Source organism: Clarias gariepinus, chromosome 5 (genome assembly GCF_024256425.1).
Source record: "Clarias gariepinus isolate MV-2021 ecotype Netherlands chromosome 5, CGAR_prim_01v2, whole genome shotgun sequence".
Classification (NCBI taxonomy): Eukaryota; Metazoa; Chordata; class Actinopteri; order Siluriformes; family Clariidae; genus Clarias; species Clarias gariepinus.
The window spans coordinates 7,748,333-7,765,251 of record NC_071104.1 but is presented as its reverse complement, the minus strand read 5'-3'; the positions used below and the strand labels follow the sequence as shown (position 1 = coordinate 7,765,251).

Sequence of the window (16,919 nt, the reverse complement as noted above, 5' to 3'; positions counted from 1 at the left end):
GAATTGTGTGCCACACAGTCAAATTTAAACCTTGAATTACCAGAACCTGATTTGATGAATAGATTTAAAGACAGAACGGTGCAAAAACGGTGGCTGTAAATGCGGCATAATTTTACTGTCTCTGCTCTCTGGATCTGTGCATCAGGAAGTTTTTTTTTTTTTTTTTTTTTTTTGCAGCTTATCAGCTACATAGAGTACACCAAAGCACTCCCACTGTACCCATCACCAGAAATCTTTGGCATGAATGCCAATGCTGACATCACCAAGGACCAGGTGGAGACGCAGCTCCTCTTTGACAGCATCCTGCTCACTCAGGTTAAATGAAATGTTATTGCTTAAACCTGAATTTTACAAATTAGTTTCTCTTGATCCTGAATGAAATGGTAATGCAGAACTTAGTATAGTTCATACACAGGGAAGTCAAATGTGACAGCTACATTGCTATTTTTACCAGTCTCAATTTTCAACATTTTGGACTTTAATAAATCGGGATCTGTAAATTATATTAATGGGAGTAAAACCATGGTGAGTGGTATGTGCATGAAATACAGTATTTTACAGTATAGCTTTGTGATTAACATTAATGTCTCAACTTACTGAAACTGTTTCTTCAGTCTGATGTGGACAATTAACTTATGAAAAAGAGCTTCTTTCTACTTGCTTTGTTTATTGTTTGTGTATATTTTTTAACCATAAATGCAGACTCATTGTCAATTTAGTCAGTGATTTTTTGGCCTGTGCAGAATAAACTGCTAGAAAAGATGCCCTGGTGTTTAACTAAAGCAGTAAAATGTAATAACCTTGCTAATCCATCTTTTCTCCTTTACCTCTTTCCTACAGTCTCGGATGACAGGTGGTGCTGCATCCTCTGACAACCAGGATGTGGCTACAGACATTTTGAGCAAACTGCCAAAAGACTTTGACACGGAAGCAGCCATGCGCAAGTATCCCACCAGTTACAATCAGAGCATGAACACAGTGCTGGTGCAGGAAATGGGTCGCTTCAACAAGCTTCTGCGAACAATCCGTGACTCTTGTATCAACATTCAGAAGGCCATCAAGGTCAGAGTATTAGAGAGCCTTTAGAGATACTTTAAAGTCTTTGAGGAACCCTAAGGACATTTTAGATGTGCCTTAAATGGTATGAGGAACCTTAGTGAATCCACAAACAAACTTTAGAATCTGTGTGGAACCTTAGTAAAACCTTAGATGAGCTCTGAGGTACCTCATGGAAGCCTGTGTGGTATAGGAAAGATGCCCAAGTTTTTATCATACTGAAGATTGACAACATGTGCCAGATCTTTACTCATTCTTTCTGTGCTGCAGGGGCTGGTGGTGATGTCAGCTGAGTTAGAGGAAGTAGTGACAAGCATTTTGAAGGGTCGTGTTCCAGGAATGTGGATGAAAAAGTCATACCCAAGCCTCAAACCTCTCGGAGGATACATCAATGACTTCCTGGAGAGGCTTAAGTTCTTACAGGTAAGCCAGAGCTGCACATTACACACAGCACTGACCTAATAATTTTTTACTGTACTTACAATATCCTGTAAGCATAATATTTGTTATAACGAAGTATATTTTTAAGGTATTTTAAGATGACTCTGTAGTGAGTTAATAAAGATTGTGCTTCTATTAATCTCTTAGAGTATAAGGTAGCAGTGATCATGATACATATTGTTTACTGTGTGTTTTCTTTGTGTAGGACTGGTATGACAAAGGCACACCACCTGTGTTCTGGGTGTCAGGCTTCTTCTTCACCCAGGCTTTCCTTACCGGAGCTCAGCAGAACTATGCTCGCAAACACGGGATGCCCATCGACCTGCTCTCCTTTGACTTCGAGGTCATGGATGACATAGAGTTCACTGAGCCGCCTGAGGATGGTAAGCCACAAAGAAACAGACAGAAACAGAGAGCTGTTCATTAGAACAGCCTCAGTTGGTTGTAGCATGAATTCCTTAAGGTGTTACATCTGGCTGATATATTTTAAGAGACAATCCACAACTATAAGATCATTGAACTTCTAAAAATATGTGACCATAAGCATGACTCACCAACAATTAAGATTGGTACTGTATTACCAGGCCCAGTGTGTGCTAAGAAAACATTTTCCATTGCACTAAACAACCAGTGTAAAGTGGTGACAAAAGGCAGGTTGCGTCCATGTTGTTTCTATTAAAATTGTTTGTTACTGTAGGTTGAGTAGATGGATAGATATGGGATATGATTGGATCAACGAAAATAGAGAAACTAAGACAAAATGTACATGAACGAGAGAGAGACAAATCTAGCATGTTTTAAAGTCCATAGTGATGAATGTTTATATAACCTATGGTGTTACTTCCCCGCCCTGGCAGGTGTCTACATTCGTGGTTTGTTTCTAGATGGGGCTCGCTGGGACAGAGAAAAGAAGCTTCTAGCAGAATCTTACCCCAAGGTCCTCAATGACACCATGCCAGTGGTAAGTATTTATAATTTCCTCATGTATTATTTACATACTATTCTTATGTATATCCCTTGTATTTTTTTTTTTGTTTGTTTTGTTTTTTGTTTTTTACATTACTGTGCATTAACATGTAACGTTACTTAATCAACAGGGTAAAATTTCATAAATTAAATTCAGCATTCTTAATGTATGCTGTTCGTTACACATCACCCTATTAGACTGTTCTTCAGAAAGTTCAGAGCTCCTTCATGCAGGAGTTTTACACAATAGTTGCATATTTATTAAGTATAATAACAATATGTTTTAGCAAAATAAACTAAACAAACTAAACTTTTATTTTTTTCCAATATATTAGATAATATAACAATAATGTATTATTAACTCCATACTTAGTATTAATAGCTGAAGGATTACATGCTGCATTCTTGACCAAGTGTAAAACTTCCTGCTTCCGAGTAGGACATTTTTATTTAAACAGCTCTACAGCTTGTAATTCCTATTCAAGAGGTCAGAGTTCTCTGAAGTGTGCGAAGTGGCAAGTTCATTATAAAAAGCTTCTAGGTGGAAGGCTGGATAAAACCAAAGTTGTTTGGTCTAAGCTGCCCTTAAAGGGAACTATTTTTACAAGAATACATTAAATGTGAAATACTGAAAAAATTAAATTTAGGAAGAAGCTACTTGCATGTATTAGAGACCATAACTACCTTAGTGTAACAGCACACCTAATCAATGACAAATAGCAACAGCACTCGTTCACAATTGGCTAGCACATGCTTCATTTTCCTGAAGCATGTGCTAGCTAATTTTGCTAGAGATAAGAGAAATGGTTTCCATTATAGAAGCAGACAGAACTCATAACATGATTGTGGTGGAAGGAGTTTACCATTCATTTTGGTAAATGTTGATGTTTCAGATATCTTCATAATCTGTTTTCTCTACCCGGTTTGTCATGCATTTCACATTTTCAAACATTGCACATTTATAATACAGGTAATTAAAAGTACGAGTATTTAAAAAAAAAAATCGAAATTATTTTTATTTATTTCCACATTGCGGATGTAGTTTTAGTCTTGCTTTTAAGTTACCTAATTCCATATGTGTTATTTCATAGTTTTAAAATCTTCAGTATTGTTCCCTTTCAAAGGCTACACTCGATGCTGCGTGAAAACGCTATGGGAACATCTTTTCATGTTGCCGGTTGTGAAGCATGTGTGTATCAAAAACGACAAATTTTGGCCTATAAAACCTTGGTAGGGTGACCTACGGGACCTACGGTTCACCTGCAGATTATAAATACAGGTGAACCGGAAACATTCCTCAGATTTTTTGTCTTCACCACTTTGTGCGCGTGTGTCAACAAGCATGCTAAAAATCTAACAGCAGAATTTAAAGCTTATAAAACTCACCAGGCAATAATGGCGGAGTTTAGAGCTAGATGTCCCCTCCGTGCGATAATTTCTTTGTTGAAAATTTAGAAAATTAAATGTTTGGGTGAGAAGCACGCTCTCGGAGGGCTTAATGGAGAGTGTGAGCACTCTGATCTTCTTCCCATGAAGCTGCTCCGCGCACGGCTTGCGTTCTTTACGGAGCTCCTTGCCCTCTCCCCCGATCCCGAACTCTCTCCTTCCACTTCACGAGCGCACTCCGGTGTCTCTCGTGGGTGCGTTGAAGAGACTCACTGACCTGCTTCTGTGGAAATGGAAGGAGCTTCTTCAGAACGCTCCTATAAAGATGAGAGAAAATATAAGGAGCTGCTTGAGGTTATAACGCGTGCAGTCGAACGACTGCATATTGATTGGCCACAGGAGCAAGCTCACCCAAAATACTTAAAATTACACGACAGATTCCTGTCGGGTGGCCTGAAGATGGAGCCAAAACGCCGCTCTCCTATTCTTTGATGACCTCCACAACGAAATATCTCGTTCTTGGAGCTATCCTTTTTCTTCCAGTATTTTTGTTCCATTGTATTTGTTTTATTCGAATACCGTGGATGCAAAAGCACGAGGCTACACCATGATGCCCCAGATAGAAGAGACGCTTGCGGGCTATCATCTTCATTAAAGAAACCAACACTTCCCTCCAAGCCGTGTAGAACTTACCCTTGTGGGGAAAGCGTTTCAAGCAGCAGGTCAGGCCGCCGCTTCCTTGCACACCATGGCGGTTTTGCAGGCGTACCAGGCCAAACTGCTGAAAGATCTAAGCATGAGCAGCACGGTGAATCAAGAAGGATTTACTGAATTAAGGCGGGCTACTGATTTATCCCTGCGTGCGACTAAACAGACAGCCTGTGCTATCGGCCGTTCTATGGCCTCTTTGGTGACTGCTGAAAGACACCTATGGCTAAATCTAACATGCATCAAGGATAAGAACAGAACTTTCCTCTTTAATGCTCCTGTTTCACCTTCCGGCCTATTCAGCGACACTGTTAATACCGTTGCCACTAGTTCCGAGAGGCTAGATTGTATTAACAGGCCTTTGGGAAATTTCTCCCACGCCGTGCTCAGGAGTCGAGGCTGTCGGCCACCCAGCCTTGACCAGATCTGATACTCGCTAGGAGAGAGACGCAGAAGGAGAGCGTCAGCAGCCTCCCTCACAGACAGCCTCTAAAAGATCAGATCGCTGCACTGTCTTCTTCGTTAAAAATTAGTCCTGATAGCCTACGCGCTCAGAACCCGGGGAGCGGCACTCAGCGCTCTTTCCCTTCAGTGTGCAAGCTACAGCCAGGCTTATCTCCCCCAGGATTCAGTTTGCACATTGATCTCTGTGTTTCAACGGCGTGGTCCACATTTCTGTGATACCGGAAAGTGCGCATCTGCTGACAGAAGTTGTTGGGGAATGGGGCCATGGAACATGTTTCCCTACCAGACAGTGAGTCAGGCTACTACAGTCAGTATTTCTTGGTTCCAAGAGGAACGGGGAGCTGCGTCCAATTTTTAGATTTCGCAGGCTGTCCCGCTATCTAAAATGAATAATACAGATGCAAAATGTTGACTGTCAAAGTGATTGCTCTCAAATCCTACCAAGCGATTGATTTGTGACAATCAATTGAGGGATGCTTACTTTTATATAGAAATATTGCCACAACACAGGAGGTTCCTGAGGTTCGCGTTTGGGGAGAAGCTTACCAGTATCGGGTCCTTCCATTTGGTCTAGCTCTCACCCGCACATATACAAAATGCATGGATGTAGTTCTGGCTCTTATGACTCCAGGGCATCCATATTGAATTACATATATGACATCAGCATGTCGTCCTAGCTCATCTTTGTTTCCTAGGATTGAGACCCAACGCCATGAAAAGCGTGCTCTTTCTTGTTCAAAAGACAACATATTGGGTGCCACATGGGATTCGATCGTAATCGGCACAGCTGTCTCCTGCTTGTGTAGAATCCATTCTTAACACCCTTAAGGAATTCAAGCTAGACCACAAAAGTGACCATCACTTTCAGAGATTTTAGCTCTCATGGTGATTCGTACCCTTCCTATGTGGTTCAGACCCCGGTTTTTACTCTGGGTCCCACTCTAACTTCATCTTGTCGTCGCAGATGCTAACAACAGATGCTTCCCTCACAGGTTGGGGTGCGGTCTTAGATGACCGTCCAGCCCAAGGGAGCTGGAAAGGCCATCTTCTCGCGCGGCACATCAATTGCCTCGAAATGATGACTCTATTTTTGGCTCTAAAGCACTTCCTTCAGCAGTTGAGAGGCTGCCATGTCCTAGTGCGGGTGGACAACACTATGGAAGTCTCATATTAATCGCCAGGCGCGGACTGTGCCCGCGCCGCTAATAACTAGCGCAACAGGTTCCTGTCTCTCAGGGCAATTTACATTCCAGGGCATATGAATGTAGGAGCAGTTGTACTGTCCAGTCAATCTCTGACACACAGGGAATGGAAACCCCACCCCGAAGTAGTCAGTCAATCTGGGAGAAATTTCATGTAGCAGAGGTCTCTTTGTCTTGCAAGATCAGCAAATGTCCCCTTTACTACTCTCTGAATCTTCCACCTCCCCTGGGTCTGGACGCCTTGGCCCGTACATGGCCCAGGTTATGCCTTTATGCGTTTTGCCTAATAGCTCTGCTCCCGGGAGTCTTGGCAAGGATCCATCAACAGCGCCTCTTATTTGATAGCGCCCTGTTGGCCGACCAGAGTGTGGTTCTCGGATCTAGTATCCCTCTTTAACGGCTCACCATGGGTAATTCCAATGAGGTGGGATCTTCTCTCTCAGGCGCAGGGGACGATATTTCACCCCCGGCCCAAGTTTTGGAACCTTCATGTTCAGTCCCTGACCTGGACCAACTAAGTCAAGCTGGTCTCCCAGCCAGCGTAATTAAGACTATTCTCCCCTCGAAGAGCATATGCCCTCAAATGGAATGTATTTGAAAGTTGGTGCATGACGAAGCAGGTAGACCCAGTCCACTGCCGAATTGTTTCAGTGCTGGAGTTTCTGCAGGAAAAGTTGTCCTCGGGCTTGTGCCCTAGTACTCTCAGGACGTACGTAACCGCTATTTCAGCCTGTCACGTCCTGATTAATGGGGTTATTGTGGGAAACACCCCCCTTCTTTTTGTTGAACCACTTAAGTCAGCGCCTCAGGTTTCTGACCTATAAGATGGTTTTTCTAATGGCCTTTACCTTTCTAAGAGGATTGGAGATCTGTCAGTCTCCCCATTCTGCCTGAACTTGCCCCTGGGCTAGTCAGGGCCATTTTGCATCCTCACTGAACTATCTTCTGAAAGTTCCATTAACAATATTTTTTTAAGCCTTCTGTCCTCCGCCTTTACTGCTTTTTAGGAGGAGAGACTTCACTTACTGTCCAGCACGTGGTCTTCAGATTTACGTCCACCGCATCAGCCAGTGGCATAAGTCAGAGCAGCTTTTACATGTTTTAGGGCCGCAACCGGAGGGCGGCCGCCACTACACTGGGTGAGACATGCTATTGCCCTCTCCTATGAGGCGTGTGGGCTCACTTCGCCTCTAGGAATCAGGGCTCATTCAACCAAGGGCATCACCTCATCTATTGCACTAGCAAGAGGTATTTCCCTGCTGCAAGTGTGTGATTTTATACATTTGTTAGATTTTATAGTCTGGATGTTCATGCCACTTCGGGCTCACGAGTCCTTGAGTCAGCTTCCCAGATGTAGTTCTGAGGCCTCTTGGCCTTGTGCGAATATGCTACATAACTCAGGGGTCCGGACACTTGCAGTGCGGCGACATTGGTACTCTCGTTCCCATAGGGTTTTCACGCAGCATCGAGTGTAGCCTTTGAAAGGGAACGTCTCGGGTTACTTTGCTGTAACCCTGTTCCCTTGCTGTAACCCTGTTCCCTGAAAAGGTCGGGAACGAGATGCTGCATTCCAATGCCACACTGCCTCTTGACCGGACGTCCGTTCAGACAAATCAATTTGAGGAATGTTTCCGGTTCACCTGTATTTATAACCTGCAGGTGCGTCTAATCAGATGACTGGGGTTATATAGCCCAAAATTTGGCGTGTTTGATACACACATGCTTCACAACCGGCAACATAAAAAGATGTTCCCATAGTGTTTTTACGCAGCATCTTGTTCCCGTCTTTTCAGGGAACAGGGTTACAGCAAAGTAACCCGAGACGTTCTAGAATGTAGAAAATATATCCCAAAACCAAAAACATTGAATTAGAAGGTGTATCCATGTTTTGGATCATTGTTCCAAAACATTTGACTGTATAGTATCTTTTTATAGTGCGTCACTGTAATTATTTTGCTTTCTATCTGGACACAAGTATTTATTAGAAAGTCTTATGTAATGTTTCTCCTTATTAATTTGCTCTGTTATAGATTTGGCTGAAGCCCATGAAGAAGCAGGACATCCCTAAGCGCCTGTGCTACATTTCCCCAGTGTATAAAACGAGTGAAAGGCGGGGGACGCTGTCCACCACAGGCCACTCCACCAATTACGTCATCTCTATGACCATCGACTCAGCTGTACAACCTGAGCATTGGATTCGTCGTGGAGTTGCTCTGCTCTGCCAGCTGGATTCATAAAGGATCAGTAATCCACCAATTATATAAAAATAAATAAAAACATTGTCAGCTAATACTGTTAACAAAAACACTCATCTAAACTGTTATACAGGTAACTAAAACAATGTTAAATTTACACTGATCAGCCATAATATGAAAACCAGTATTATAATACTCATATTTTGTATCTACTGCCTGTGCATTTACAATTCCCTCTGACCTGTTGAGGAATGGACTCTACAACACTTTTAAAGGTGCCCTGTGGTATCTGGCACCAAGAAGATAATAGCAGATTTTTTAACATTGTGTTGGATGTTTAACAATGTGTCCTTGTGATGTAGGTTTTCCAGAGATCAGACTTGTGATTCCATCACATCCCTGGAATGCTTGATCAAAAGAATATCTGGGAAATCAGATCAACAGTTCAATACTTTAACCTTTATCATGTTTTTCAAGCCAACGGTTTTTACAGGGTACACTACCTTTTTAAAAAAATCTGACTGTCATTAGGCAATAAAGATCGTGCCACAATGGATTTTTGTTCTAAAAGAATGTTTTGGTAGATGGCCAAGAACATCAGAATGTCAAAGTCTTGACTTGTCAATCAGATATTTATGCTTAGCCTTTTTTTCCTGCTTCCTACACATCAACTTTAAGAACTGACTATACATTTGCTTCAAAATCTATCCCACCTTTGACAGTGCCATTGTAACTAGATAACTATTATTTATGTATTTATGACTGATGTACAGATGTGGCCATTATGAAGTTTTCAGGCACATGACGTAAGTTACCTGTAGGGGCAGTCATGTTTCAATCTTAGGTATTGCGTATCTACTGAAGACGATAACGTGTTAATTTCTCTTAGATGGCTATTGACAGCAAGCGACAGAGCTCATAAACATGTCGAGCTCAAACTGTAAATACTGATATGTATTTATTCTTCATTTTCTTCTCTCCTTATATTGCATAAATAATGATTCTTCTTTTCAATTACTTTTTTCTCTTTGCAAGTGTTTTTGTAAACGAAATGATATTGTAGCAACCCAGAAAAAAACATATGTACATAAAAGATTTTCATCTCCACACGTGTTGGAGTCATAAACATCACCCCCCCCCCCCCCTTTTTTTTTGCATGCCTATGTGCCCAACATAACCAAAACTGCTTGAATGGAAAAACAATTTTCAACAAAATTCCTTAACAGCCTTTATTGTAACGTTATGTCGATAACATGTCCTTATTGCACTTTTTTCTCTTCTTTCTTTTTAGTTTGTTCCATTTCCATTTTTATTCCTTGAGCCTCTTTAAAGACCTGATTTTAATAGTATTTTTACATATAACAAATAGTGCATTTGTTTAGTAGATTACAAGGGCCATTTTTATGTTTTTTTGTGCTCTCTTTCATTCATGATGGTTTAAAGTTAAAGTGGCGAATTGGGGTTTTAAGATGAATTATGATGAATGAAGACCGAGCTGACGTCTCTGCCAGCAAAACATCAAATAAATAAACATAGAAATGGTTTAGTTTTATCCAATAAACACAAAAATAAAACAAAATGGTAATCTCAAATTTGATTGATCATATGATTTTTTTTTTTTGTGACATGAGTTTTTACCTACTTCAGTGTGTCCCCGCCGATTATTAAAGAACTTTAAAAAATGGTTTAAGTTTAATCAAATAAACACAACATACCACAAATGTATAATTTCAAAGCTTTTAATTTTTTGAATCATATATGCAGTTTCAGTTACATTCCAGTGTGTCCACTCTAATTTTTAACCACAACTGGAAAAACTTTAAACAACCGATTTATGTATTTATCACATGCCTGTTCTATAAGTATCTCAAACCAGAATTTATTAATGGCAGCGATTAAATCTGATGTTGTAAATTAAGGATGTCTTGAAACATAATGCAATAAGTAGTTTTATTTATTTATTTATTTTAATTGTGTTAAACAAATCATGGGTTGTGTTTAGAGTGATTACAAAACAATACAAGCATGTTATAAAATCTCTGTCTTTTCCATTCCATTAAAAAAACAGTAACAATGTCAATTGGCTCAGGTGAGACCAGGTTATGAATATAGTCCTTCAGAGCATGCCACTTCATCTCAATGGGGTTCATGTCACAGGATTCTGTGGAAATCTCTTCTCACCTTTCATTCATGATACAGTAGGTGTGAAGTTATCAAACCACTTTCGTTGGTGGCAAATAAGGGGTTTTAAAGTGAATTAACAAGACGGAGCAGACATCTCTGCCTAATTTTTTTTTCTCCAGCAAAACATAAAATGGATAAAAAATAATGTTTAATGGTAGACTTCATAGTTGAATTTGATACTTTTTCGATTTTGATACTTTTTATTTATGGACGATTGTATTATGCTTGCTCTACAGGTTGTTTGGCAAATTGTTTTGAATGCAGAACTAGTTTATTTCAGTCCTGGGCAGTGGTGGACTGGCCATCTGGAGCACTGGGAGTTTTTTCCGGTGGGCCGCTAACCAACGTGGGCCGGCCCAGGCAGTAGGCAAATCTATAAAAAATGACAAATCTCATAATATTGCATCTCTTTTCTATGCAGATAGATGAGTGCACGAATCGCACAGATGAAGGTGTGTTTGTGTGCCCCTGGTCTTGTCTATAACAACAATAGAACAAAACAACCAAAGTTGTCTAACTAACACTCAGAAAGAACCTTTAATTTGGGGTGAAGTGACTGGTGACTACTGTAACTTTTTTCAGCAGAGACTCTGTTTCACTGAATAATCCACAACTTCATAAATATGTAAGACCTATTGACACCTGACATTTCCAGGACTCGTAGTGATGTGTCAGTTGTTCACACCTATACATTTAGATTCCTCACACAAACACGTTTCTTTTGAGAAAAAAAAAAAAACATGAAGTATGGTTTCTGAAACATGCAATTCTTATGCACACAAAAAATAAACTTTACAGCAAAATATTATATTATATTATATTATATATTATAACTTGAATAATGTGGCTCACAGCGGCGCGCGCTGTTGCATTGAAAAAGCCAGAGTTTATTTAGCAAGTAGCCTATATATTTGAGTTTGTTGCATTTCTGGAGGAGAATGTGAGTATTTCATCGATAAATCTGGCCTTGATCTTGATCTTTTATGTATTTATTGAAAATACACATTCAAAACGGTAGTAAAAAAATAAGTAAACTAATTAGAATTAACAACTGGTTTACCTCACCTTGGCAGCAAAAATATTAACCAGGTCTGTTGTTGTTGATCAGATCTGCACATTGTTCAAGAAAAATTTATTCCATTCCTCCTGGAAGAACTGCTTTAGCTTTGTCATATTCTTTGAACATCAGTGTACAGTAGGACTCTATTCAGGTCATTCCATAACATCTCTATTGTGGCCTGACGTGGCCGCAGCAGATTTTGTTTTTCTGAAACCATTCCGTTCTGGACTTGCTCCAGTGTTTTGGGTCATTGTCCTGTTGCATCACCAAACTTTTAAAAGTTTTAGCTTACATACAGACATTCTCACATTTTCCTGAATTTTTTTTTTGACTCTCTTGGGAATTTATCTTCCCCTATTTACCTACAAACTGGCCAGGCCCTGTACCACTATAACATAATAGTTCTGATCTCAAAACAGTCTTTTCAACACCAACAATTCTGTCTTTTCCAACCTCCTGAACTATTTTTGTTCATATTCTTTATAAGTGTCTCAGCTGCGTATGCTGTGTAGTGTAGATGAGGATGCATGTACTTTGTGTTTAAAGGGTAAGTAAGAGCTTGTGCTTTCTCCATGAGTTTCTGATTTACGACATTCACAGCGGTAGTACACAGTTGCCACTTGTATACATACAAAAGGAGCTGTGGATCATACTTCACACATTGAGTTTCATCAGGATTGTTCAGTTAGAACTTTAAGCCTTATGGGCTGCTAACAAGAACAATCCCCAATTTCCATGAACACAACATAAACATTGGCATATTGCTTTATACAACACCTCATTTCTCATATGTCCCTGTAGAACAGAACATATCTTCTAGAACTCTGGAACTAACTTCTAGTCAATTGCATCAACAATTTTTCATATATCAGTATTAAAATGTGAGGTTAGCTCAAGCATTGTTTTTCATTGCAAAGCATAGGAAATTGTGACTCACCCAATGCTTCTGAATTGTCCTCCACAGTTTTACCAATCCATCAATCTCTCCAGTGAAATTCTCCTCTTGCTGTGTCCCCTTCTCTAGGCAGACTCTCTTCCAGTGATCGGTTTTGCCACAAATAAAGCAACCATCAGTCCATCCATCAGCTCTCCATACAGAGCTGGGCTTTGTGTGAGTCGTCATCCCGCTTTTCAGCAAGAATGGCATGTTGTTCGATCAGAGTCAACTTTCCCTGGAGATGTAAGTGCTTTTGCTTGACCGTTTAGCGTTTTTTTTTTCTTTCAGTCTATTCATAAATCTCCTCCTAAGGTATGCTGTGACCCCCTCTGTGTCGTGATGTGGTGGCATCAGGCTGCTAAGTGCGTTATGGACTTCAGTCAACCATGTGAGATACTATATAACGTTTGGGTTACTTTGCTGTAACCCTGTTCCCTAAAAAAGCGAGAACGAGATGCTGCGTGAAAACGCTATGGGAAACATCTTGTGATGTTGCCGGTTGTGAAGCATGTGTATCAAACACGCCAAATTTTTGGGTTTTATAACCTCGGTGGGTGACGTCATCTGATAAGACGCACCTGCAGGTTATAAATAGGAGTGAACCGGAAACATTCCTCAAATTGATTTGTCTAAACGGACGTCCGGTCACGTAGGCAGTGCGGCATTGGGACGCATCTCGTTCACGCCTTTTCAGGAAACAGGGTTACAGCAAAGTAACCCGAGACGTTCCCTTTCAAAGGCTACACTCGATGCTTCGTGAAAACGCTATGGGAACGAGAGTGCCAACGCCGCCGCACTGCAAGTGTCTGGACAAGGTTGTGTAACGTGTGCACACAAGGCCGAGAAGGTCTCAGAACTATAATAGCATCTCTCACGCAGCTTGTGGCCCCAAAACATGTAAAAGCTGCTCTGACTTACGCCACTGGCTGATGTGGTGGACGTAAATCTGAAGAGCATGTACTGGACACAGTGAGTTAAGTGTCTCCTGCTCTGAAGCTGTAAAGGGTAAGGACAGAAGGCTATAAAAACAATGGGGTGCATGTTGGGAATGAAACTTTCGGAAGATAGTGAGGATGCAAAATGGCCCTGACTAGCCCAGGGGCAAAGTCTAGACAGGATGGGGGGACTGACAGATCTCCGATCCTCTTACAGAGGTAACACAATTTAGAAAAACCATCTTGAGGGTCACAAACCTGAGGCGCTGACTCTAGTGGTTCAACAAGGGGGCACAAGCACGAGGACAAATTTTCCTGCAGAAACTTCAGCACTGAAACAATTCGGCAGTGGACTGGGTCTACCTGCTTCGTCATGCACCAACTTTTAAATACATTCCATTTGAGTGCATAAGCTCTTCCAGGGGAGGCAGCCCTAGCACTTAGAATAGTCTTAATTACGCTGGCTGGAAGACCAGCTTGACTTAGTTGGTCCTGTTCAGGGACCGCCAAGGCGTCCAGACGCAGGGGCTGGAAGTCAGAGAGTAGTAAAGGGGACATTTGCTGATCTTGCGAGGCAAAGAGGTCCAACTCTGCTAAATGAAATTTTTCCCAAAATGTAAATCGCCCTAAGGGACAGTAACCTGGTGCGCTAGCTATTTAGCGGCGCAAGCACAGTCCGCCCTGGCGATTAATATATGAGACTGCCATAGTGTTGTCCACCCGCACTAGGACATGATAGTCTCAACTGCTGGAGAAGTGCTTTAGGGCCAGAAATAGAGCCATCATTTTGAGGCAATTGATGTGCCGCGCAAGAAGATGGCCTCTCCAGCTCCCTTGGGCTGGACGGTCATCTAAGACCGCACCCCAGCCCATGAGGCAAGCATCTGTTGTTAGCATCTGCGACGACAAGACAAACTTCGAGTGGGTCAGAAACCGGGGTCTAAACCACATAGGAAGGGTACGAAGCACCTGGCGCATAGCCCTTATTGGGAATTGGCCCTAGAGTGAAATCCCCTGGTTCTTAGCCACTACTGAAATGCTCTCAGGTGCAGAAGGCCCAAAGGTGTCACCGTGGATACAGCTGCCATAAGAGCTAAGATCTCTGAAACTGATGGTCACTTTCTGGTCTAGCTTGATTTCCTTGAGGGTGTTGAGAATGGATTCGACACGAGCGGGAGACAGCTGTGCCCGCTTACGCTCAAATTCCATGTGACACCCAAATATGTTGTCCTCTAAACAGGAAAGAGCATGCTTTCATGGCATTGGATCTCAATCCTAAGAAACAAAGATTAGCTAGGATGACATGCTGATGTCGAAGCGCTAGCTACTGGGCCAGCCAGTCATGTAATTTAAATACAGATGCTCTGGAGTCGTAAGAGCCAGAACTACATCCATGTATTTTGTGTATGCGCGGGTGACAGAGCTAGATCAAATGGAAGGACCCGATACTGGTAAGCTTTGCCCCCGAAAGCGAACCTCAGGAAGCTCCTGTGTTGTGGCAATATTTCTACTGATTTATTTTTAGATAGCGGTAAAGGCCGTAAAATGAAAAAATTAGCCGCAGCCCCCCGTTCCTCTTGGGAACCAAGAAATACCAAACGTAGTAGCCTGACTCTCTGTCTGGTAGGGGATATGTTACATGGCCCCATTTCCCAGCAACTTCTGTCGGCAGATGCGCACTTTCCAATTTCATGGAAGTGGAGACCACGCCATTGAAATGCGGAGGGTGATGTAAGAACTGAATCCTGTAGTTTCTCTCTACAGTGCTTAGTACCAAGGAGATATACTTGGCAGTAGCTTCCACACTGCCAGTTTCTCAGAAAAGGGGCAGAGTCTCGGCGGCTTGGTTAAACGCGGGGGGGGTTGTGAAGCACGTGTGTGTCAAACACGCTAAATATTTTGGCATGTATAACCTCAGGCAGGTGACGTCAACCGATGAGGTGCACCTGGAGGTTATAAATAGGCATGAACCGGAAACACCCTCAGGTCAATTTTGTCTGAAGGATGTCCAGTCACGCATGCAGTGCGGCATTGGAGCGCAGCATCTCGTTCCCGCTTTTTCAGGGAACAGGGTTACAGCAAAGTAACCCGAGACGTTCCCTTTCAAAAGCTACACTCAATGCTGCGTGAAAGCGCTATGGGAACGAGAATACCCACTCCGCCGCACTGCAAGTGTCTGGACCCCCAGGGTTGTGTCGTGTGCGCACAGTACCCCCAAAGAGTCATAGACCCCGTGAGCCTGGCATCCAACCATGACGCCTGACCGATGTCTTGCAAAAAGGCAGCCTGCCGCATACCATGTTTGAAAGCCCCTCTTGCCGGAGCAATAGATGAGGCAAGCATCCTGGTCGAATGGGCCCTAATCACTAGAGGCGAAGTATGCCACGCGCCTCATAGGCTAGAGCACTAGCACCTTTAACCCGACCCTTGGGCCGTGGCCCCACGACATATGAAACCCTGCTTTAATTTACGGCCCTGGCTTAATGCAGGGGTGCGCTGTAAATTGAAGAGCATGAGCTGGACATAGCAAATGAAGACTTACTGCTCCGGAGCTAATGGCGGAGGACAGAAGGCTTCGACTGTGGGAGATAGTCGGGTAAGAATGCAGACCGGCTTTTTTTTTTTTTTTTTTAGAAACTTCCAGCACTGTAATAGTTTGGCAGTGGACTGGGTCTACATGTTTTATGTCCTGGAATGGAAAAGATCCTGAAGGACAAAATTTGTCCTGTCCTTCTAGGCTAGGGCACTTGCATCTCCAACCCAACTCGTCTAATGGCGGCTGCCCTTTCGGCCGCGGCCCCAAGACGTATAAAACCCTGCTCTAATTTACGCCCCTGGCTTAATGCAGAGGTGTGCTGTAAATTGAAGAGCATGAGCTGGACACAGCGAATGAAGTCTTAACTGCTCCGGAGCTAACGGCGGAGGACAGAAGGCTTCAACTGTGGAAGATAGTTGGGCTGGAATGTAAAAGCTCCCGAGGGACAGAATTTTTCCTGTCCTCCTAGGCTAGGGCACTAGCATCTCTAACTCGACTCATCTAATGGCGGCTGCCCTTCGGCTGCGGCCCCAATACATATGAAATCTGCTCTGATTTACGCCACTGGCTAGTGCGGTGGTACTGTAAATCCTAAGGAGCATGAACTAGACATAGTTAATGAAGTCTTACTGCCCCGTAGCTGTAACGGAGAACAGAAGCTTCAAAGACAACTGCAGAAGATAGTTGGGTGAGGATGCAGAATAGCTCTAGCTAGCCAATGGCAAAGCCTAAGCATAATAGAAAGGCTGATGAGGCCCGTGAATAAGCCTGCAACTAAGGGGTGCTTTCCACCAGCCCCATCAGTCAGGACGTAGGCGAGGAGCGGCTACGTATGTTCTGAGTGCACT

General features: G+C 42.5%; 1 protein-coding gene across 1 annotated transcript in view; it reads left to right on the top strand.

The window, feature by feature from the left end:
• Positions 1 to 9,481, top strand: part of LOC128524003 (dynein axonemal heavy chain 7-like) — an 85,750-nt gene extending 76,269 nt beyond the window's left edge. The window contains exons 57-62 of the mRNA XM_053496264.1: positions 178 to 315; positions 841 to 1,062; positions 1,327 to 1,479; positions 1,703 to 1,880; positions 2,355 to 2,458; positions 8,255 to 9,481. Of these exons, the coding sequence (XP_053352239.1) occupies positions 178 to 315; positions 841 to 1,062; positions 1,327 to 1,479; positions 1,703 to 1,880; positions 2,355 to 2,458; positions 8,255 to 8,461 (1,002 nt within the window). The 3' untranslated portion in view covers positions 8,462 to 9,481. The remainder of the gene's footprint in view (positions 1 to 177; positions 316 to 840; positions 1,063 to 1,326; positions 1,480 to 1,702; positions 1,881 to 2,354; positions 2,459 to 8,254) is intronic.
• Positions 9,482 to 16,919: the final 7,438 nt, after the last annotated feature.